At 46.7% G+C, this 24,286-nt stretch overlaps 2 protein-coding genes across 2 annotated transcripts in view; one reads left to right on the forward strand and one right to left on the reverse strand.

Annotated features, from left to right (window-relative positions):
- LOC137546391 (CYFIP-related Rac1 interactor A-like) overlaps positions 1 to 24,286 on the forward strand; it is a 384,755-nt gene that overhangs the window by 56,098 nt on the left and 304,371 nt on the right. The window contains exon 3 of the mRNA XM_068268785.1: positions 8,939 to 9,029. The gene's annotated coding sequence lies outside the window, so the exon portion shown is untranslated. The remainder of the gene's footprint in view (positions 1 to 8,938; positions 9,030 to 24,286) is intronic.
- The window catches only part of NT5C1A (5'-nucleotidase, cytosolic IA), a 71,301-nt gene that overhangs the window by 29,698 nt on the left and 17,317 nt on the right, over positions 1 to 24,286 (reverse strand). The window contains exon 3 of the mRNA XM_068268779.1: positions 20,799 to 20,928. Within this exon, the coding sequence (XP_068124880.1) occupies positions 20,799 to 20,928 (130 nt within the window). The remainder of the gene's footprint in view (positions 1 to 20,798; positions 20,929 to 24,286) is intronic.

The raw sequence follows: 24,286 nt of genomic DNA on the forward strand, positions 1-24,286 counted from the left end.
GCAGAGAGCATGGAGGCCTTGATATCGTCAGCAAATAGCTGTAGGTCAGCAAGAGTGGGGGATCGCTGCTGTTTGCCCGAAGGTCTGCCCGGGTCAGTGGGTGAAGAGTCTGGCCTTCTCTGATTTTGTCCGGCGCCATCTTGGAGGCCTGAACGGATTCCTTTTGGGAGCGGAATAAGTCCGGTAGGGTCTTTCCAGCTTTACTTGAATTGCCTCTGCCAGTTGCTGGTGTGTTCTGCTGGCTGCGGGTACCCGGCATATCTGTTGGGTGCCCGTTGGAGTGGTTGAATAGCGAGCTTTAGCGGCCGTAGAGTGGGAGAGAAGAGATTAGGCAGCCATCTTCCAGCAGCGCCAAGCCACGCCCCCCGAATTTCAGACTTTAAAGTCTGAAAACCACTGCGCCTGCGTTGCTGTGTCCTTGCTTCCCCTGATGTCACCAGGAGCGCACGGCAGAGGCACAGACCATACTGGGCTTGTGCTATACACTCCTGGTGACATCAGTGGGAGCGAGGACATGGCAACGCAGGCACAGTGGTTTTCAGCCTTTAAAGGGATACTGTAGGGGGGTCGGGGGAAAATGAGTTGAACTTACCCAGGGCTTCTAATGGCCCCCCGCAGACATCCTGTACCCACGCAGCCACTCACCGATGCTCCGGCCCCGCCTCCGGTTCACTTCTGGAATTTCAGACTTTAAAATCTGAAAACCACTGCGCCTGCGCAGCTGCATCCTCGCTCCCGCTGATGTCACCAGGAGTGTATTGCACAAGCCCAGTACTTTGGTCTGCACAGTATGCTCCTGGTGCCATCAGCGGGAGCGAGGACACGGAAATGCAGGCGCAGTGGTTTTCTGACTTTAAAGTCAGAAATTCCAGAAGTGAACTGGAGGCGGGGCTGGAGCATCGGTGAGTGGCTGCGCGGGCACAGGATGTCTGTGGGGGGCCATTAGAAACCCCGGGTAACTTCAACTCATTTTCCCCCGACCCCCCTACAGTATCCCTTTAAAGTCTGAAATTTCAGAAGTCAGAAAGTAGTCGCCGGCACCATCTATTTATCAGCTCTTTTATTGGTTAAAAAGACACATGACAGTTAACAGCGACGTTTCGGAGAACCTCCTTTCTCAAGCTCTATCAGTGTCTGCAATAAACAACCTGTAATCACTTCCTTTTATATCTAGCTGGATGGAGAACCAGCCAATCACATGTCACTGCCACCTTGTGGCGACCAATCCCCGTCCGTCTTACCATGCGGACTTGATGGGGAACTTATTTTCAGAAAAGCGGACATGCGTACAGGCGGACGCGTCATCCCATGCAGCGGGGCGGGGAGCAGGTCCGACGCCAAGTGCAACGCCGACCAATGGGCGCGAGGCAGACGATGTCAACACCCCTCCGTCACGCCTACCATATGGCGGACCAGATGGGGAACTGCCTCACGGAAAGCCGCAAACGCGGCCACCCACTGAGCAACCACGCGAGCATGGCTGTAACCACTCACGTGGGCTGTCAGCGCATACATCGGCATCCAGGAACGCCCCCCGCCCCGCCGCATGGCAACAGAGCACGCCATAGCCATGGCAACCCGCGGAAACCAACAACAATTTAAGTCACAAAACAGGGCTAACAGTATCCACATAAGTATAAGTCATTCCAACCAGGTGTACTTAATACTATAAGAATTGAGCAATGTTAAAATAACCTACATAAGTGGTGTCATGTCATATTCTCTATTGAGTCCCCTAGGGGACAAGGTGTCCAATAGTCGTATCCATTTGGACTCACAATATAGCAGTTTTTTGAGTCTGTCACCTCCCCTTCTAAGTGGTTTAATCTGTTCTAGAATTTGAAACCTCAGTTGATTAACAGAGTGTTTTGCCTGTGTAAAGTGTGCCGGGACAGCTAGTTCTAATGCTGGCTTTCTAATTGTACTTTTGTGTGCTGAAATTCTGTCTTTCACTCTTTGTGTGGTCTGTCCAATATAGAGCAGACCACAAGGACATTTTAAGGCATATACTGCATATCTAGTGTTGCAATCATAACAGCCATTGATAAAGAATTTTTTACCACTATGGGGGTGGGTGATATAGCTGCCTCTAAATACACTATTGCAATGTACACATACCAAACAGGGATACGTCCCACTGGGTCTGGTGGATCTATAAGTACTTTTTTTAGAAGGGCCCAAATCTGCATGTACTAATTTATCTTTTAATGTAGGTGCTCTCCTATAGGACATAAGTGGGAAGGTCTGAAACTCATCAATGTGAGGGAAATTATCCCTCAACAGATGCCAATTATTACGTATTGCTTTTGCTATGTCTTCACTCGCTACATTAAATTGGCTAACAAATGGAATCCTTTTGTTTTGTCCTCTCCTACGATTTGTCCTGTCTGTTCTGTCGTCCCTATCAATCTGCTGTCTCGCCTTTTCCAGTAATGGTCTCAGATATCGTCTCTTAGTAAATTTAAGTTGCATCTCATCTAGTCTCTCATGACACTTATTGACATCGTTAACTATACGTTTGACCCTCTGAAATTGGCTTCCCGGGATAGATAGCTTAGTACCCGGGGGATGGAAACTGTCATAGATCAAAGTTGAGTTCATGTCAGTTGGTTTTACATAAATGTCGGTATCGAGTTTACCCTCTCTGAGTCTCACCAACACATCCAAATAGCTAACTTAAAATACATCATCATGAACTGTCAATCTAATACTAGGACACTGTGTCTCCATCTGAGCCACAAATTCTAATAGACTTAAACGTGGCCCCACCCACACACAAAAAATGTCGTCAATGTAACGCATCCAGCATTTTGCGTGTTTCAAAAAAATTAAATTAGTATAAACAAATGCTTCTTCATATGCGTTCATAAAAATATTTGCATAGGTTGGGGCCACGTTCGAGCCCATTGCTGTTCCTCTGAGCTGTAAATAAAACTGATCTTCTACCAAAAAGTAGTTACATGTCAACAGTAGCTGTAATAATCTGCATAAAAATTTTCTCTGTATCTCAGAATAATCAGAAGCACTCATCAGGATGTGTTCAACCGCCTCTACACCTCCATCATGTGGGATGGAGGTGTAGAGGGATTCCACATCCATAGTCACCAACAGGGCCCCTTCCGGAATCTCAGACAACTTCCTAATTTCTTCCAAAAACATGTTTGTATCTCTAAGATACGATTTTCCTGCCAAGACAAATGGTCTTAAAACCTGATCTAAATATTTAGCCAGGGGAGAAAAGATCGAATTGATTCCAGCAACTATAGGGCGGCCAGGGGGATGAGTTCTATTTTTATGGATTTTTGGACAGACATAAAAAACCGGAATAATCGGATGATCCTGTATAAGGTATTGACTTAATTTATCATCTATAATCAAATCCTGATGGGCCTGATGTACTACTTCCTTAATTTTCCCAAAGAATTCCATGGTTGGACCTATGGATAACATCCTATACGTGGTAGAGTCTGATAGTAAACGATCAATTTCACTTCTATAGTATGCACTGTCCATTATCACCACCGCTCCCCCTTTATCCGCCTGTTTTATTACGATGGTTTTGTCTTCACAAAGTTCCTTGAGTGCTTGGCGTTGTTCCTGATCCAGGTTATGCCTAATGCGACAGTTCGGACCCAGATTTTTGAAAATAATGTCCACTTCCTCAGTGACTTCCTCAGAGGAACAGCAATGGGCTCGAACGTGGCCCCAACCTATGCAAATATTTTTATGAACGCATATGAAGAAGCATTTGTTTATACTAATTTAATTTTTTTGAAACACGCAAAATGCTGGATGCGTTACATTGACGACATTTTTTGTGTGTGGGTGGGGCCACGTTTAAGTCTATTCGAATTTGTGGCTCAGATGGAGACACAGTGTCCTAGTATTAGATTGACAGTTCATGATGATGTATTTTAAGTTAGCTATTTGGATGTATTGGTGAGACTCAGAGAGGGTAAACTCGATACCGACATTTATGTAAAACCAACTGACATGAACTCAACTTTGATCTATGACAGTTTCCATCCCCCGGGTACTAAGCTATCTATCCCGGGAAGCCAATTTCAGAGGGTCAAACGTATAGTTAACTATGTCAATAAGTGTCATGAGAGACTAGATGAGATGCAACTTAAATTTACTAAGCGACGATACCCGAGACCATTACTGGAGAAGGCGAGACAGCAGATTGATAGGGACGACAGAACAGACAGGAGAGGACAAAACAAAAGGATTCCATTTGTTAGCCAATTTAATGTAGCAAGTGAAGACATAGCAAAAGCAATACGTAATAATTGGCATCTGTTGAGGGATAATTTCCCTCACATTGATGAGTTTCAGACCTTCCCACTTATGTCCTATAGGAGAGCACCTACATTAAAAGATAAATTAGTACATGCAGATTTGGGCCCTTCTAAAAAAAGTACTTATAGATCCACCAGACCCAGTGGGACGTATCCCTGTTTGGTATGTGTACATTGCAATAGTGTATTTAGAGGCAGCTATATCACCCACCCCCATAGTGGTAAAAAATTCTTTATCAATGGCTGTTATGATTGCAACACTAGATATGCAGTATATGCCTTAAAATGTCCTTGTGGTCTGCTCTATATTGGACAGACCACACAAAGAGTGAAAGACAGAATTTCAGCACACAAAAGTACAATTAGAAAGCCAGCATTAGAACTAGCTGTCCCGGCACACTTTACACAGGCAAAACACTCTGTTAATCAACTGAGGTTTCAAATTCTAGAACAGATTAAACCACTTAGAAGGGGAGGTGACAGACTCAAAAAACTGCTATATTGTGAGTCCAAATGGATACGACTATTGGACACCTTGTCCCCTAGGGGACTCAATAGAGAATATGACATGACACCACTTATGTAGGTTATTTTAACATTGCTCAATTCTTATAGTATTAAGTACACCTGGTTGGAATGACTTATACTTATGTGGATACTGTTTGCCCTGTTTTGTGACTTAAATTGTTGTTGGTTTCCACGGGTTGCCATGGCTATGGCATGCTCTGTTGCCATGCGGCGGGCGGGGGGCGTTCCTGGATGCCGATGTATGCGCTGACAGCCCACGTGAGTGGTTACAGCCATGCTCGCGTGGTTGCTCAGTGGGCGGCCGCGTTTGCGGCTTTCCGTGAGGCAGTTCCCCATCTGGTCCGCCATATGGTAGGCGTGACGGAGGGGTGTTGACATCGTCTGCCTCGCGCCCATTGGTCGGCGTTGCACTTGGCGTCGGACCTGCTCCCCGCCCCGCTGCATGGGATGACGCGTCCGCCTGTACGCATGTCCACTTTTCTGAAAATAAGTTCCCCATCAAGTCCGCATGGTAAGACGGACGGGGATTGGTCGCCACAAGGTGGCAGTGACATGTGATTGGCTGGTTCTCCATCCAGCTAGATATAAAAGGAACAGATTACAGGTTGTTTATTGCAGACACTGATAGAGCTTGAGAAAGGAGGTTCTCCGAAACGTCGCTGTTAACTGTCATGTGTCTTTTTAACCAATAAAAGAGCTGATAAATAGATGGTGCCGGCGACTACTTTCTGACATGACTTTGGAGATGGGAGTGCTGGATCTCCACTAGCCTTGGCACATCGAATGTGAAGATCACTGGGGTGCTGTCTACATTCAGTTGTTCATGAAATTTCAGAAGTGAATCAGAGGCGGGGCCGGAGCATTGGGGAGTGGCTGCGCAGGCACAGGATGTCTGTGGGGGACCATTAGAAGCCCCAGGTAACTTCAACTCATTTTCGCCTGACCCCCCCTACAGTGTCCCTTTTAAAAAAAACCTCAATACATTTATTGTAAAAGAGAACATTGATTAAGCTATCGAGTATGCATTGGAACCACTGTGCATTTGCAGGTGCTACACCAATTGGAAGAATTAATGTATGTCTTCTTTACGTGCAAGAGAATCAGATTGCATTATGCTGTTTTGGTCTGGTTATACAGTGGTTTGCAAAAATATTCGACCCCCTTGAAGTTTTGCACATTTTGTCATATTACTGCCACAAACATGAATCAGTTTTATTGGAATTCCACGTGAACGACCAATACAAAGTGGTGTACACGTGAGAAGTGGAACGAAAATCATACCTGATTCCAAACATTAAAAAAAAAAAAAAATAACTGCAAAGAGTGGTGTGCGTAATTATTCAGCCCCGAGTCAATACTTTGTAGAACCACCTTTTGCTGCAATTACAGCTGCCAGTCTTTTAGGCTATGTCTCTACCAGCTTTGCACATCTAGAGACTGAAATCCTTGCTCATTCTTCTTTGCAAAACAGCTCCAGCTCAGTCAGATTAGATGGACAGCGTTTGTGAAAAGCAGTTCAGATCTTGCCACAGATTCTCGATTGGATTTAGATCTGGACATTGACTGGGCCATTCTAACACACGGATATGTTTTGTTTTAAACCATTCCATTGTTGCCCTGTTTAGGGTTGTTGTCCTGCTGGAAGGTGAACCTCCGCCCCAGTCTTAAGTCTTTTGCAGACACCCAGAGATTTTCTTCCAAGATTGCCCAGTATTTGGCTCCATCCATCTTCGCATCAACTCTGACCAGCTTCCCTGTCCTTGCTGAAGAGAAGCACCCTCTTCTCTTCAGCAGGGACAGAGTGTCACTGAAAAGGGTATAGGATGTCAGACATAGAAAAAAACCAGAAGAGAAATAGCTGCAACAGATAGAGCAAGCACCTTCACTACAAGACCGAGAAATAGGGACGGAATGTGACTTTGGGTTTCTTACGGATTTCAGCAAACAGTATAGAAGGCTGGAAACAGTGGTAACTAAACATTGGGGTATTTTAAAGCAGGACCCAGTCCTGAGAAGAGTGATCCCTGATAGGCCCAAATTTTTGTATTGTAGGGCCCTTAACCTTAAAAATTATCTGGCCCCGAGTTGTTAACCCACCAAATAAGCCAAGTAACCCCTGGCAGGAGGATGGATTCCACTAGTGTAACAATAGGGGATGCGACCCCTGCCGCCACGGGGGGGGCCCGCTCAGGGACTTTTGTGGGGCAGGAGGGGTCGCAGCATAAGAGGAGAGCATGGCCGCAGATCGGTGGGGAGGGGGGACACCCCCCCCTCCCTCACCTCGGGCTCTCAGCGCTCCCCCTCCTGCAATCATTGGTGGCAGCGGGCAGGCAGCGGCGGCGGCAGGCTGAACACATTACCTCCTTCTCGCCGGAGGTCTTCCGATCTCTAAGAGCAACTTCCTGTTTACACAGGGAGTTGCATGAAGCTCTTAGAGATCGGAAGACCTCCGGCGAGAAGGAGGTAATGTGTTCAGCCTGCCGCTGCCTGCCCACTGCCACCAATAATTGCAACAGGGGGAGTGCTGAGAGGAGAGGGAGGGAAATGTCCCCCCTCCCCACCGATCTGCGGCCATGCTTTCCTCTTATGCTGCGACCCCTCCTGCCCCACAAAAGTCCCTGAGTGGGCCCTGGGGGGGGGGGGGGCTGGATTTTTGTTTTTTGCAGGGGTCCCGGGGATTTCTAGGTACGCCCCTGATGGATTCTATCCCTGCAGAAGTTGCAGAGCCTGTGAGGAAGGCCTGACCTATAGATGCAAGGTCGTGCAATCATATAGCACAGGTAGGACTTACAACATCAGGGGGTTTATTACATGTCGTACTAAGTTTGCCGTTTACTTGATATCATGTGGCTGTGGTCAGCAGTATATAGGGCGCACCACTAGGGCTTTGCACAAAAGGTGGGGCGAGCACTTATGTGATTCTGCAAAAGGATTTAAAAAGCATAACTTGTCCAAGCATGTGGGAGAAAAACACAACTGTAACATTAAAACCCTTAAAATGTGTGGGATTAAAAAACAAATCCCTAATTGGAGGGGTTGTAACAGAGAGAGGAGCATTTCTCAAAAGGAGACAAAAATGAACACTTTGGTTCCTGTGGGGCATAATGTGGCTATAGATCTAAACTGTTTTATTTATAATGGGTAATTGGGGGGTTGGAGGTACAAAAGGAGGGGGGGGGGGTGGAGGTGTATGAAGGGGTAATTTGTACTGATCCTGGGGGAGTAGGGGAAGCGGTGAGTCACATAAGGGGTATGTCTAACCTGATGTCTGGTATAATATGTTATACACATGTGACCAGAAGCATGTTTTAATTATGACTGGCAAAATATGCTATATATATGTCACCAAGAAGATGGTATTCATGCTTCAAGTGATGTGCATGTGATGTGCTATGCTGTGAAGGGAATACAGGGATCACTGCATGAAGCGCCATCCTCTTATTCATAGGGGCAGCTATGACTAGGGATGGTTCCTCTGGATGTTTAACAGTTCCCGTTTGGGGTTCTGTAGGAGGGTGTGATGCGCAGGCGCCACTGACTGCAGTGAGAAGGGTGGAAAGCAGGAGCAGGACCTGCATTTGGTGTCTCTATTTTGGTAGCTTCCCCTTTGAGCAGGCGCACTGGGGTGTGAGGGTAGTGAGAGAGGCACGCAGGCGCATAGCGCGGGTGCTAGTGAGAGAGGCACGCAGGCGCATAGCGCGGGTGCCAGGAGATAAAGGACGTCACTCTCCTTGGCTCCAGGGCCCCTGAGGAGTTGCTAAGGCAACGAAATGTTGGGCGGAGCCATGGAGTGACGTCATTTCGCACAGCGCCCGCCGGACACGGCATGATTGTTTGTGCAAGAGGCTCTACAAACTTTTTGTCCCACCAGCCAGCAGGCAACTGCAGTAAAGGTACGCTAGATGACAGAGGAGTGCACCTTGTCACCAGCTAAGTGTAGTTTGATTCCTGTATCCCCTACACCCGCTATATTAGCGGTGGCTTGTACATTGAGGGGCTGGCTGATCTGGATGTTGTGATTGGCTACAAGCTTTTTACTTGTTTTTAAGAGCTTTTTAATAAACTGGTATGCTTTTACACTATGAGGAATCCCTTTCTTGCCTATACAGATCTGGGACAGCTGAGAGTGGATTGCCGGTGAGGCTGCGGGGTGGCCAATACCCCGAATGCGAGAACGGGCCCTGAAGGCCGTGAAGTCTGGTGAGTCTTTTCCCAAGGGGGGGGGAGGGGTTTGCTCACTTAAGAGGCACAAGCAGTGCAGAGCGCCTATCCATCTATATAACGAACAAAATCTAAACTAAATTTCAAATTTACTCCCCGAAGTCTCTGATCATTTATACTTCCAAGCTGTAGCTGCTCAACCTGTTTTAATACAAATGTAAAGATAGCCATATTGTCAGGATCCCTTCTGTAGCTTGTCCCGTTGGTTGCAGTGGAACTGCAACCAGGCAGTTCTGAATTTCCTGCATGCATATTGTTGCATAATTTTGCTTGCATTTGTAATGAGAATCCTTTCCTTCTGCTGTCAGCTTGCAGCCTTCAATCAGACTAACATAGGATTGAGTGATTACCATTCAGCTGTGTGGGAATTTGCATGTCTGCTCTCATTGGCTGATGTCTATAGAAAAGCCTGCTCCTCCTTTCAGATCTGGCCGTCATAGCATCCAACTGTGCCTTAGCTGGTTGTGTCAGCTCTGCCTCATGTGAATTGTGTATTGTATTGTTTAACCTTGTCTTTCCTGCTTGGACATTCGCCATACCTGCGGAGGTACAGTGAAGTCCTACCGATACTGATAGCTTGGATTCTGCCATCACCATGTTGGTTACTGGTAGTATTCCTGCTGGTTCTGTTCCTGTGGACGTGACTGTAGCAGCAGTTGCTATTAGTTACGCTCCTTCTTGTTTGTCCTGTCTGTGTCAGTGTGGATAGTGTGTTTGCTATTGCTGGGGTAGCAATTAGATTGGCAAACAATCCTTCTGTCTGTCTGTTCCTGCTAGTCCTTGTCACGGTCAGTTACCTGTCCAGGTGAGGCAGCTGGCACATGCGGATGCTGGCGGTCGTTCTGGGGGGTCTCGGCGGGCCTCCCGGCAGGGTGGTCTGTCGGTGCTCTCCAGCGAGTGTAGCGTTGTGCGGCGAAAGTGTTGGCGCCGCAAGGCGTGGGCATGATTGCTGTGCACGCGCGCGCGCAAAGACGGCTGTCTTATGCATCTTCTTCTTGTTGTGCTCCGTGTGCGCATGACGCACTACGCTGTGCGCGCGTTGCGCGCCTAACGGCCTATTTAAGCCTGGAGAGACCAGACCTCTGTGCTGTGGTATTGCAGCAAGTTTGCTCCCGTGACGTGACACTTTGTCTGCCTGATCTCTGACCTTACTCCATGCTGAACTTTGCCTGTCTGATAGCCCGCTCTGTTGCCGAACCCTGCTCCGTATGACTACCCGCTCTGCTGCCGAACTTTGCCTGTCTGATAGCCCGCTTTGTTGCCAAACCCTGCCTGTCTGACTACCCGCTCTATCACCGACTCCGGACCGTCCAAGGATCTGCTATTCTACCAGTCTGTTACAGGACCTGCGTGGCAACACCATCTCTGGCGTACGGGTCATTGCAGTACCAGACCCGTCCTGCGGGAGTCTCCAGTTCCTGCTTGCTCCAACAACTGGATCTGCGAGCACTCCTGCCCCGTGTTAATCAGAGGCACCTGTTCCCAGCTCAGGGCCTTTGGTTGATAAGCCGCAGGGGCTGCTGCTCTCAGCACATTGGTCTCCTTATCTCCAGGTACGTGACAGAATACCACAGCCATAACATGGAGACCGCTGAGGCAGCGAAGGTTTTGACCACTTTGTATGAACAGATGTCGGCCCTGACTGAGGCCATGAAAGAACTGCAGGCTAGCCATCTACGCCTGGAAGGAAGAGTGGGTGCGATGTCTGCAACTGGGAACCAGGCTCCAGCAACCGCCCCTCCACCAGCTGCTAGCCCAGTTCTCGCACCTCCTGCTGCAGCTCCTCTTCCACCTCCGCCTGAACCACGTGTAGTTATGCCAGATCGGTTCTCTGGAGACCGAACCAAGTTCCGAGCTTTCCGTCACTCATGTCAGCTCTACTTCAATCTGCAACCTCGCACTTATTACTGTGAAGAGGTAAAAGTGGGATTAATCATCTCCCTATTACAAGGGGAACCCCAAGCCTGGGCCCACAACCTTATGGATCAAGAACATGTATCTCTATCAACATCAGAAACCCTGTTTGCAGCCATGGCAGTGCTATATGACGATCCACAGCGTAGTGCTACTGCTGAGACCGCCTTGGGATATCTTCGCCAAAGCCGCCGGTCGGTGGAAGAGTACACCGCAGAGTTCCGTCGGTGGGCGGCCGACACCGACTGGAATGATTCAGCCCTGAGATACCAATATCGGAAGGGTCTGTCAGCCTACATTAAGGATGAATTATCGCGTGCTGATGCTCCGGCTACTTTGGAAACACTCATTACCGCTGCAATCCAGATTGATAGACGGTTCCGGGAACGACAGCTGGAGAGATTCAGTGAACGCAGTCCACGCCCCAACTGGATACCTGCTTCCTCTGTCGGTGCTCCCGCTCCTGTGACAGACCAAGATCAGCCAGAGCCTATGCAGATTGGGGTTATTCGTTCTCGTCTCTCCCCTGAAGAAAGACAAAGACGGCGCCAGGAGAATCTCTGTTTCTATTGTGGATCAGCTGGTCACTTCTTAGATGCCTGCCCGATCCGCGCCCCTGGTAAGAAGAAACAAATCATGCCGACTCCACATACATATAAACTCCAGATTATTCGGCCATCCACTAACCATTCTCTGTTCCTATCTCATTTCAGTTACCCGCAGGAAACCTTGAAGTATCAGCCATTATTGATTCAGGTGCATGCAGCTGCTTTATGGACATCACATTTGCCACTAATCACCGGATACCTGTGCAGTTTAAACAAAATCCCCTTTTAATCCATCTAGCCGACGGTAGTGAAGTGAGCTCTGGTACGGTTGTCTATGAGACATTACCTCTCGCTACCACAATCCAAGGATTACACCAGGAACAACTGAAGCTGGACCTCCTTACTTCACCTCTCCATCCAGTCATCCTAGGACTACCCTGGCTTCAAGCCCATAATCCTGCTATTGACTGGTCTTCTGGCACTGTGTCCTTCCCGTCCACCTATTGCGACAAGAGTTGTATACTGGAACAACCAAGATCAAGGGGAACTCTTCTTTGTACCTCTTCTTTACAGGAAGCAATACCGGAACAGTATCATGCTTTTCTTGACGTATTTGACAAAAAGAAAGCCGATGTATTGCCTCCTTATCGGCCATATGATTGCCCCATTGATTTACTACCCGGATCAGCAATTCCTTTTAGTCGTATGTTCCCCCTGTCAGAACCTGAGCAAGAAGTATTACGAGAGTACATTGAAGAAAACGTGAGGAAAGGCTTCATCCAACCTTCAAAATCCTCTGCTGGTGCGGGAATTTTCTTTGTCCAAAAGAAAGATGGAACCCTGGGGCCTTGTATTGACTACAGGGAATTGAACAAGGTTACAATCAAAAACAGGTACCCTTTACCACTTATGCCGGAACTGTTCCAGAAACTAAGAGACGCCAAGATCTTTACAAAACTGGATCTGAGAGGTGCCTATAACCTAGTAAGGATAAGAGAAGGGGATGAGTGGAAGACGGCCTTTAGGTCACGATACGGTCATTTTGAGTATCTAGTCATGCCATTTGGACTTTGCAATGCACCAGCCACCTTTCAGCACTTCATTAATGACGTTCTCAGGGAGTTTATTGATCACTTTCTAGTAGTATATCTGGATGACATCCTGATTTTTTCAGCATCCTTGGAGGAGCACAGGAAACAGGTTTGTCAGGTATTGGAGCAATTAAGACGTCACAGCCTTTATGCCAAAGCTGAAAAGTGTGAATTTGAGCAACATACAATTCAGTTCCTAGGACTTATTATCTCGGCGGAAAGGGTTTACCATGGATCCCCAGAAAGTTCAAGCTATCCTTAAAGACACAGTTAGTAGCCAAAGACGGGTTGTGGCTTTTCAAAGATAGGGTTTTTGTGCCGGAAAAGCAACGGTTGGAGGTATTCAAACTGTGCCATGACCATCAGCTGACCGGTCACTTTGGAGTGGCAAAAACACAGGAATTAGTGCAACGTTTATTCTGGTGGCCTGCGTTGCAGAAGGACTATGAAAAGTATGTCAAGTCATGCCAAGTATGCAGCCGGAGCAAGGGTTCAAATCTCAAACCATGGGGACTGTTGAATCCACTACCTGTTCCTCCTAGACCATGGCATTCAATCTCAATGGACTTTATTGTAGAGTTACCGAAGGCAGATGGAGCTAACACGATCTTTGTAGTGGTGGACCGATTAACAAAGATGGCGCATTTTATTCCTATGATGAGCTTACCTTCTGCAAGAATTACTGCTATGACATTCATCAAGGAGATTGTAAGGTTGCATGGTGTTCCTAACGATATCGTATCAGACAGGGGAACTCAGTTCACTTCACAGTTTCGGAAAGCACTATGTCAAATACTCAATATCCGGTTGCATTTTTCATCAGCATATCATCCACAATCCAACGGACAAACTGAACGCACGAATACGCACGAATCAAACATTGGAACAATATCTCAGATGCTTCATTTCAGGGACACGGGATAATTGGGTTCAATTATTACCATCCGCGGAATTTGCCTACAACAATTCAGTTCATGCGTCCACCAAGCAATCTCCATTCTTTGCCAACTATGGGTATAATCCCTCATTTTTACCTGGTATAGTGAAAGAATCCCCAGTTCCTGCAGCAGAAGAATTGGCCAAGTGGTTTGTTCAAAATAATCAACGTCTTCAGCAATCAATGACTCAGGCTCAGGAGGACTTTAAGAAAAAGGCTGATTGTCACAGGAGGGGAGATGTGAACTTGAAAGTGGGGGACCAAGTATACCTATCAACCAAGAATTTGAGACTTACATGCCCATCGAAGAAGCTAGGTCCTAAATTTATTGGGCCCTTTGAAATTAGAAGAAGAATTGGACAATCAGCTTATGAACTTAAATTACCTAGCAACCTCAGAATTCATCCTGTCTTTCACGTTTCTCTGTTAAAGCCAGTACTTCCGGATCTCTTTCCTGGACAGAATTCAGGACCACCTCCACCAGACATAGTGAATGGAGAAGAAGAATATGAAGTGGAAGATATTCTTGATTCCAGATGTAGGGGTAGCCGGCTACAATATCTTATTAAATGGAAGAACTATGGAGCTGAGGACAACACCTGGGAACCAGCCTCTTTTGTTCATGCACCTGCTGTGGTGAGACGGTTCCATCAGAGGTATCCTGATAAACCAAGACCAGGAGGCATCCGGAGGCTGCCCGTAAAGGGGGGGCATTGTCACGGTCAGTTACCTGTCCAGGTGAGGCGGCTGGCACATGCGGATGCTGGCGGTCGTTCTGGGGGGTCTCGGCGGGCCTCCCGGCAGGGTGGTCTGTCGGTGCTCTCCAGCGCGTGTATCGTTGTGTGGCGAAAGTGTTGGCGCCGCAAGGCGTGGGCATGATTGCTGTGCACGCGCGCGCGCAAAGACGGCTGTCTTATGCATCTTCTTCTTGTTGTGCGTGTGTGCGCGTGCACGCGCGTGTGTATCTCGCATGCGCGTGTTCGCGTTTGCGCATGCGCGCGTGACGCGCTGCTCCGTGTGCGCGTGACGCACTACGTTGTGCGCGCGTTGCGCGCCAAACGGCCTATTTAAGCCTGGAGAGACCAGACCTCTGTGCTGTGGTATTGCAGCAAGTTTGCTCCCGTGACGTGACACTTTGTCTGCCTGATCTCTGACCTTACTCCATGCTGAACTTTGCCTGTCTGATAGCCCGCTCTGTTGCCGAACCCTGCTCCGTACGACTACCCGCTCTGCTGCCGAACTTTGCCTGTCTGATAGCCCGCTTTGTTGCCAAACCCTGCCTGTCTGACTACCCGCTCTATCACCGACTCCGGACCGTCCAAGGATCTGCTGTTCTACCAGTCTGTTACAGGACCTGCGTGGCAACACCATCTCTGGCGTACGGGTCATTGCAGTACCAGACCCGTCCTGCGGGAGTCTCCAGTTCCTGCTTGCTCCAACAACTGGATCTGCGAGCACTCCTGCCCGGTGTTAATCAGAGGCACCTGTTCCCAACTCAGGGCCTTTGGTTGATAAGCCGCAGGGGCTGCTGCTCTCAGCACATTGGTCTCCTTACCTCCAGGTACGTGACAGTCCTGTTCCTGTGGACGTAACTATAAGCTGCGGTTGCTATTAGTTATGCTCCTACTTGTTTGTCTTATCCGTGTCAGTGTGGATGTTTGCTATTGCTGGGGCAGTGAATAGATTGGCAAGCATTCCATCTGTCTTTTTGTTGTCTGTCCTTGTTACTCAGTGTGGTGGACATGAGATGCTCAGTGCTGCGGTGGCACTGTGCAACCATTGTTTCTTGTTTATTTGTGACGGTTATCGGAAGCTCAGAGCTACGGTCGCTCTGAGCGATCTTGCTCCCTTGTCCATAGCTCCTGGTGTGATCTGTGTAACCTCCTCCACAAAAGCATTCTGCTCTACTACCTAATATCACCCAGTTGCATAGTCATGTTTGCTCTGGTGGTACTCTGGTTTCCTCATCCTCAGCCGCTATATCTTGCACGTTAGGACCTGTGGGTAACCGAAGTCAGGAGACATATTCAGTGTCCTGTTCAAGCGGGGGCTTGTCTATAGGTGAAGACGTGGGCCGAGCTCAGAGCTATGGCAATAGATTGGGGTATAGTGGCTGAAAGAAAGCAGGAGATCTGCCAGGCTTTACACATATATCTAGAGATGATGAGCAGATTCGACCAAAAGACAAATCTTTCTCTAATCAAATCTGTTTAGAGAGAGATTGGTCGGCTGCCCATACTCCGCAGGCCGATTCTCAATAAATTTCAACATGAAAATTGCCTGTCCTGTGTCGTCTACCGCGCGGTGCCCATCTGTCTTCGGAATCCCCCGCAGATTATCGTAGGTAGGTAGCTAGATCTAGGTGCCCCCAGTATAGGCTATCTAGGTACAGGTGTCCCCCAGTATAGGCTAGGTAGGTACAGGTGTTGCTCAGTATAGGCTAGGTAGGTACAGGTTTCCCCTAGTATAGACTAAGTAGGTACAGGTGTCCTCCAGGGTAGGCTAGGTAGAGGCAGGTGTCCCCCAGAATAGGCTAATTAGGTGCAGGTGTCCCCAGAATAGGCTATGTAAGTGTAGGTGTCCCCCAGGAAATGCTACGTAGATACAGGATAGGCTAGTTAGGTGTCCCCCAGGATAGGCTGGTAGGTACAAGTGATGCTCCGTATAGGCTAGCTAGGTACAGAAGCCCAACAGTAGAAGTTGGCTAGGTGCAGGGGCTCCTGTACAATGTGGTCATCAATAAGTATGTTAGTTAGAGTGGACATTATGAGGTCAGTTCCAATCCTCCCCATCGCGAATAATACCGCGGCTATGCAGGAAGTCTGCAGCCATCGCTGGAGCAAGGCTGGGTATGTATCTAGTGGCTGCATAAGGGGGGTGGGGACCACTCTAACTAACATACTTATTGATGGTCACATTGTACAGGAGCCGCTGCGCTAAGCTAACTTATACTGTGGAGCTCCTGTACCTATGGAAACCTCCTGAGTGGCATGCCCAACACTGTGTCGGGCACACCGCTTTCTCCAAAAATTTCTTATACCACTCAGAATGTTAAACAGCAGAATCTCTGGGGAGAAATGGAAGCAGTAACAGTTACTTCCTTGTTTGCGGGGAGCACATACAGGGTTAAACCTGTGTTTACATATAGCCTCTGAACTCAGCACAGCTGTGTCAGGGATGAGAGAGAGGTGTCAGATCAAATTACAGTGATTTCTTACTAGTAGATAAGGGAGAATTGGACAGCCTGTTATCTCGAAATACAAACAGGGTGGGGTTTTCTGTGTTTTACTTCACTCCTGTGGATAAGTTTAGGTCGTCTTAAAGAATAGATCTCTTATGGTAGCCATACACTATTTCTGGTAATTGATCTATATGTATTTGATATTGATTGATTACCACCTTAACCGACATGGAATAACAATCTCAGCAGAGATCGGATTTAAAGAGGAACTGTAACGACAAAACGGCCCCTGGGGGGTACTCACCTCGGGTGGGGGAAGCCTCCGGATCCTAATGAGGCTTCCCACGCCGTCCTCCATCCGTCAGGGGTCTCGCTGTAGCCCTCCGTGCAGCGGTGACGTAATATTTACCTTCCTGGCTCCTGCGCAGGCGCTCTGACGGCTGTCGGCGCCGAAGTAGGCGGAAATACCCGATCTCCGTCGGGTCTGCTCTACTGCGCAGGCGCAAGTTTCCGGCGCCTGCGCAGTAGAGCGGACCCGACGGAGATCGGGTATTTCCGTCTATTTCCGTGCCGAAAGTCGCCACAGCGCCCCCGCTGGAGCCAGCAAAGGTAAATATTGAACTGACAGTCGGCACAGTCGCCGGCTGTTCGGAGGGCTGCGACGAGACCCCCGTGGGACAGAGGACGGCGTGGGAAGCCTCATTAGGATCCGGAGGCTTCCCCCACCCGAGGTGAGTACCCCCCAGGGGATCTTTTTGATGTTACAGTGTCTCTTTAATACAGTTCATACTGCTGCAGCCACTAGTTTCGTTTTTGTACATCTCAATGCAGTACAAAGGTAATGCAGCCCTCGTGCCCACAGCTCCCTCCCTTCCCTCAACGCTTCGGATCAGTCTATCAGATAAAGGACCCATGTACAGTATGAGTGATTGTTAGAAAACATCAATAAGAAGGGCCTTTTGGTTCTTGATGGAATTTTATAGTTTGTGTTTTTTGTCTTCTAAAGTATTAACAAATCCTACAGTGTATGTCTGCCTTTAATAAAGGCTTATAAGCTTGGAAACACTTTTGATAATGAGCACGTCTGTGCCAGCACACTTTTCACCTTTATCTCACAACTGTACAGCTTTACATGCACCGGATGTGTTGTGTTCAATTTCACCAATTTCACGGTTAGCTTGGTCTTTAGTAAAACAGGCTCATTGTCCATTGACTTATATACAACACTATCCGCAGTTATTGTTCAGTATTTGTTAACACACTTTCTGTAATTACGTCAGCATACTTTGCAACACCTTTTTTTTTTTTTTTTAAACCTTATTAAAAATTAAAGTGAAATTGGCACCCTTGGAACTGTTGTTAAACTATGCTAGTGCTGTAATTAATAAATGATGATGGTGTTCCTTAACCCAGGTATAAAAACCAGATATACAGTTAGGCAGCACAAGTGTAACTTCACTGATCTTGCTCCTTTGACTAGTTTCTGGGAACACCCACTAATAGCCTTGGTAAGTCATGTTTGAAATGAAAATCATTATGTAGACCCAGAAAGCATCAGCCATAAGACAGATAAACGGCAAGGGTTGATGTGTACATATGGCAGCGCTGCCACACGAGTGAGCACCGGTTAGTGTTGATAGTAAAACATACTATACTCAGTATAGTACAGTCTGCAGAAGATATCAGCGCTATATAAATACTACTGTAAATAATGCTAATAATAATAATATTGGTAATTTACATTACCGATATTTTACTATGGACTACCAGGCACCCATTCTCACTTTATCCCTCCCCTCCTTGTGCTTAACCCCCCCCCCCCCCACACACACACACACCTAATGCCTAACACTAACTCTCCTTCCTTTCTGGGGCCTAAAACGAATTCTTCTCCCCACCTAATGCCTAACGCTAGCCCTCCTCCCCTCCTGGGACCTAAAACTAAATTGCCACCTAATTCCTAATACTAACCCTCTTCCCCTCCTAGAGCCTTACACTAACCATCCTCTACAAGTGCCTAAAATGGCGGCTACTTGTAACAATTATTTCCTATGTATTAGCATTGAGTGTCTTGGGAGCCCGATTACTGGTAATTGACACAGGCATCTACTAATCCCTGCACCCAAATGACCTGATCTGAGAGTGCATGTATACAGGGCAGATAATACATGTGCAAGAAGTTTCTATACTTGCATATTTTCTTCTAAAAGAAAGTAGACCTGTAATATTCAGGAAGCCTGGAAACCACATACCACATGCCGGTAATTACAATTCATGGGGCCCCCCAGCAAAACTTTGATCGGGCCTCCCAATGTTCACACCCCTTTCCTTGGTGCCCTTCAGGGCCCATCTCACACGAGTCATAAAATAAGTGTGGCCATCATGATCTTCACACCCATAGGAAGTGTAGCCATAAAAACACGTGATCTGAAGTATCGTCCCCTGTATCGGCGGAATGGAATTTTTTTAGTTGCTTAGTTGGGGCCCCCCAAAACTCTCTGGCCCTCCTGCAATTGCAGTGGTTGCTCCCCTCTAGTTACGCCCCTGCCTGGAAAACAGAACCTGATTGCACTTTAGTGTACTTGATCCATGTTGTTGGACATGCTCCCTAAGTTCTAGTAAGCTATCCGTAAGTTCAAAAGAAGGCATCTATTGGCACTTTATAAATCAATAATAATAATAATCAGTTTTTGTAATTCTACTAGTAGCGCCCATTCAGTTTGTACATTTTTAATATGTCTTTTTGTCCTACAATTCTTGCTGTCTGTACTTCTCACATTTCTTCACTGTGTTAAAATTAAAATAAATGTTTGGCTGCAGCTGAGCTTTATACTGTTATATTATACTACAGTAGAGTCCCAGCTACACAGAACTCAACTATAAAGCAGTCTCGCCCAACCAGCACAAATCGCAGAGAGTACTCACAATCATGGAGCCAACATCTTAGGCTGTTTGTGAGTTCTGCTGTGCTTAAAGACTGGGTTCCATTGGTCCCACAACGTTCATATACTTTCAATGACTGCATTTAACATTTATTACTGAGTTCTTGGTACTTATATAGAGTGGGGTATAGTCATAGCCGGCCTTTGACCTGTGTGACCAGAGCGGTCGCTCAGGGCGCCGGCTTCCAAGGGGGTGCCTATTAGCTGGTTACCTATACTGAGGGCGCCTACACCTGATTTCCTATACTGAGAGCGCCTATAGCTGGTTACCTATACTGAGGGCACCTATAGCTGGTTACCTTTACTGAGGGCACCTACACCTGATTTCCTATACTGGGGCACCTATAGCTGGCTACCTTTACTGAGGGCACCAACACATGGCTACCTATACTGGAGGCACTTACGCCTGGCTACCTATGGGGGGGATGGAGTTCTTCAACTGACTTCCTATACTGGGGGCACCTATGCTTGGCAACCTATATTGAGGGCACCTACACATGAGATGGGGGGGGGGGCATTTTTTGGGGTGAGCGCACTGCGGCTATAACGCATGGGTGCAAATTGTCGGTGCTGTGCTATCATTCTAAATGGGGGGGGGGGGGGGGGCGGCTAACTGTCCCACTGATTGTTTATTAATAGTATTTTTCCTATTATACATATGTGATGTGTCACAGAGATCTGAGCGTTTGGCGTGATGTGTCAAGGCGTCAAAAAGGTTGCTAACCACTGTCCTAGGAAATATCTCAGGAGAAAACGGGAATTGCATATGGGCCTGTGTGTGTGAGTGCGTGTGTGTGTGCACGCACGCATGCGTGAAGAGGATGAAGGGGGCACAAAAATCAGGTTTCGCTCAGGGCGCTGTGAAAACTAAGGCCGGCCCTGGGTATAGTAGTGTATTAGCTAGGCCTAGTTTTAACATTGAGTCTCAAGAAACTAGCAAGCACATTTATTCGGCATCAACCAATCCCCGTTGATGCCGGATAACTAAAATTCTACTGTATTATGCTTATAGACAAGTACTTTCTACTAAATAGTATGTAGATAATATCAGTGAGCATGTTAGAAATTATTACAGGGTATTAAATTAAATATGAATTATTCTACACATTTAATAGTGGGTCTATAGTATACTTACTGTAATGATTTATGGTATTTATTAGCCTCACTCCAACTTGGGCATGGTTATTAGTCATGAGGACTATGTCAAACAAGTCCTCACTGTCTGGATAAAGCTGACGCAGGTGACTGTTGACTGCCTCAAGTGCCTGAAAGAAAATCAAGGCAGGGAAAGTGTAAAAAAACAAAAGTCAAAGACTTCAATAACTAAAATTCAAGGATAAACGTTGTGCCCAATAGTTGTTTAAAATAACATTTTCTTTAGCCATATCATGCCTTAGGTCAAGTCTCTTCCATGCTTCCACAGCTGATATTCTCTGACTCCTGGTTTGTATACAAATTCCAGGCCTGTGATGTTATTCACAGGGAGGCTAAGGAGATTGAGTTTCTGTGTCCTAAAACTAGTATGTGCCCTGACAGTCAGACAACTTTTATATGAAGCTTTCACACTGCACGTTCTCTTTGGGAAAACATTTTTTTCTTGCATACAAGCATTTGAAGGGATTGTTCTGCTACTATTCCCAATCCGTAATGGCCATCAACCCAGAAAGTTTAAACAAGTTTAAAAGGCCCAGTTCATACGTTTGCATTTGTTTGGTTTGGCTTTCTGACACAGGCAGCATTTAGACAACTGTCGGATTACGTTCTCAATTTATTTCTACCATGCCTCATATCAGTATAACATACCAAGCTCCAGCAAATAACAGCATACAGAAAAAAACATGCTTGTGTGTTCCTGTCTCTTACTGATTAAATGTCCTCATATTGAGTTATAATAAGCTGAGGTGACTGCCAGGACACACTGAACTGTCCTGGATTGTATACAGTCGCCTTCTTCTGATCATGCAGCACTGAACGTTTAGGACTTCTATGGTACACATTGCACCAAAGTCTCACTCATTGGTTTACATCTTATGAAAATCTGAAAACTGCCCCACAGAACCTTCCATCACTACTCCTGCCATCATGTGGACCTTACATGAACATACAAGTTTTTCCATTTTCAGTGTGTTTTTGTCTGTACTGGGGATGTAACTAAAAATCATGGATCCTCTCCAGAAAAACTTTGATTGGCCCCCCAATGTTTACAACCCTTCCCTTGCCTCTCGTTGGTGACCCTCACAGCCTTTTTTCTTATCTTGCAAGGCTCCTAAAGCAAGTGTAGCTATAAAAACACCTGATCTAGACAATGGACCTCTGTATCTCAAAGAGCGAGGGTTAGTGGTTGGGGGGCTGGTCTTCACCTTTCTAATGCTTATCTGTCCATGTGTATGTGAGTAAAGCTGAAGCTGTTGATTTCACTTAAAGAGACACTGAAGCGAAAAAAAAATTATGATATTATGATTTGTATGTGTAGTACAGCTAAGAAATAAAACATTAAGATCAGATACATCAGTCTAATTGTTTCCAGTACAGGAAGATTTAAGAAACTCCAGTTGTTATCTCTATACAAAAAAAGCCATTAAGCTCTATGACTTTCAAAGTCGTGGAGAGGGCTGTTTTCTGACTTTTATTATCTCAACTGTTAGTTAATTTTTTACTTTTCCTCTGGCAGAGGAGAGGTCATTAGTTCACAGACTGCTCTGAATGAATCATTTTGAATGCTGAGTGTTGTGTAATCTGCACATATTAGAGAATGATGCAATGTTAGAAAAAACACTATATACCTGAAAATAAAAATATGAGAATATTTTCTTTGCTGCTAATCTTCTAGTAATTAATCATAATACACAACCAATTCATTATATCATATATTTTTTTCGCTTCAGTGTCTCTTTAAGGCCCATACACACGTCTGATTTTTCATTCTGAAAAATCAGACGTTTGTATGGGCCTTTAGCCCTGAGCCTCAGTAAACTAAAGTCCTCTATAGCACCATGCACTCAGAAAAATTAAGTACAGTTACACAAGTGCATGATGGATGGTATGTCCTAAAAGGAAAATGCCAGCCCAAGCCCTAGAAGTTTAAAAGCTTCAAGTTTGTTACTATAAATCATGGAAATTCCTAGCAAACATTTGATGGAGTCTCCCTCCCTACATTTCACCCTAGTCATATTTAATAATTGCATCAATCATCCCTTCCTATACTATAGCCACCATTCGCTCCATAACAAGCATGACTACCTTAACCCTTTCCTTCCCCCGTAGCATGTCAATATGTTAAAGGAACATCATGATAGAACCGCTTGCGCTCTCCCTGTCTGCAGTTTACTACCGGACGGTGACGCAGAGACCCTGGTTGACATCCTGGCCTCCACCCAGGAAACCGACTCTGTTACCGAGGTGCAGATCAATCTGGAGTTGACAGCAGAGCAGCAGGCTGGGCTATCTGATGTGCTGACCCTTTACCGTGGTACCTTTACAGCCCGCCCTGGTCTGACCAGTCTGGCTCTACACCATGTTGACACCGGAAATAACAAGCCGGTTAGACAGTCAGCATATAGAGTCTCCCCTGAGGTTCAGGCCCACAACAGCAAGGAGATTGAGGAAATGCTGTCACTAGAGGTGATCCAACGGTCGCACAGCGCATGGGCATCACCTGTAGTGCTAGTACCCAAACGGGACCAGACCACTCGGTTCTGTGTAGATTATCGAAAACTAAATTTGATAACTGCGTCAGATGCTTACCCAATGCCGAGGGTCGACGAATTGTTGGATAAGCTAGCTGGCGCGCAGTATCTAACAATCGTGGATTTGAGTCGGGGATACTGGCAAGTCCCTCTAACAGCTGAGGCACGGGAGAGGTCTGCCTTTATCACCTCCTCAGGTCTGTTTGAATTTAATGTAATGCCTTTTGGAATGAAAACGCCCCGGCCACCTTCCAAAGGGTTGTAAATGGTCTCCTGGAAGGTTTGGAACACTGCGCTGTTGCCTACCTAGATGACATCGCCGTGTTTAGCGCCAACTGGAAAGACCACTTAGCGCAGCTGTCACAGGTTCTGGGACGCATCACTGCAGCAGGACTAACAGTCAAGCCTAGCAAGTGTCAGATAGGTATGAAACAGGTACAGTACCTGGGACATGTGGTGGGGGGGGGGGAGAGCTTCGTCCAGATACTGTGAAGGTAGATGCCATTGTGTCCTGGCCCACCCACCAAATGAAGAAACAGATTCAGTCCTTCTTAGGGACTGCTGGGTACTATAGAAAGTTTGTCCCCAACTACAGTGCCCTCGCCAAGCCATTGACAGACCTCACAAAAAAGAAGCTGCCCAAACAAGTTCTATTGGCAATTTAAAAATGAAAATGGTACATCAGGTAGCTGTGGAGGCTTCCACGAGGCTTCCACTGCAGACTGGAAGTGTTTGTCTTACATAAGCATAAAACTGTACTGTGTTCTCAAGAAAGTATCTGGTGAGTAAGCTGGATGGGTGTGTGCCAGGATGTGCAGAGGACCATCGGTTGCAACCAAAAGAATTTTGGACAGGAAAGTTTAAGGACAACCTTTTAGTGTTTGGTTATATTCCAGGTGAAATTTGCCTTCTTAAAACAGAAGGAAATTTGCAATAA

This window comes from Hyperolius riggenbachi, chromosome 2 (assembly GCF_040937935.1).
Source record: "Hyperolius riggenbachi isolate aHypRig1 chromosome 2, aHypRig1.pri, whole genome shotgun sequence".
Classification (NCBI taxonomy): Eukaryota; Metazoa; Chordata; class Amphibia; order Anura; family Hyperoliidae; genus Hyperolius; species Hyperolius riggenbachi.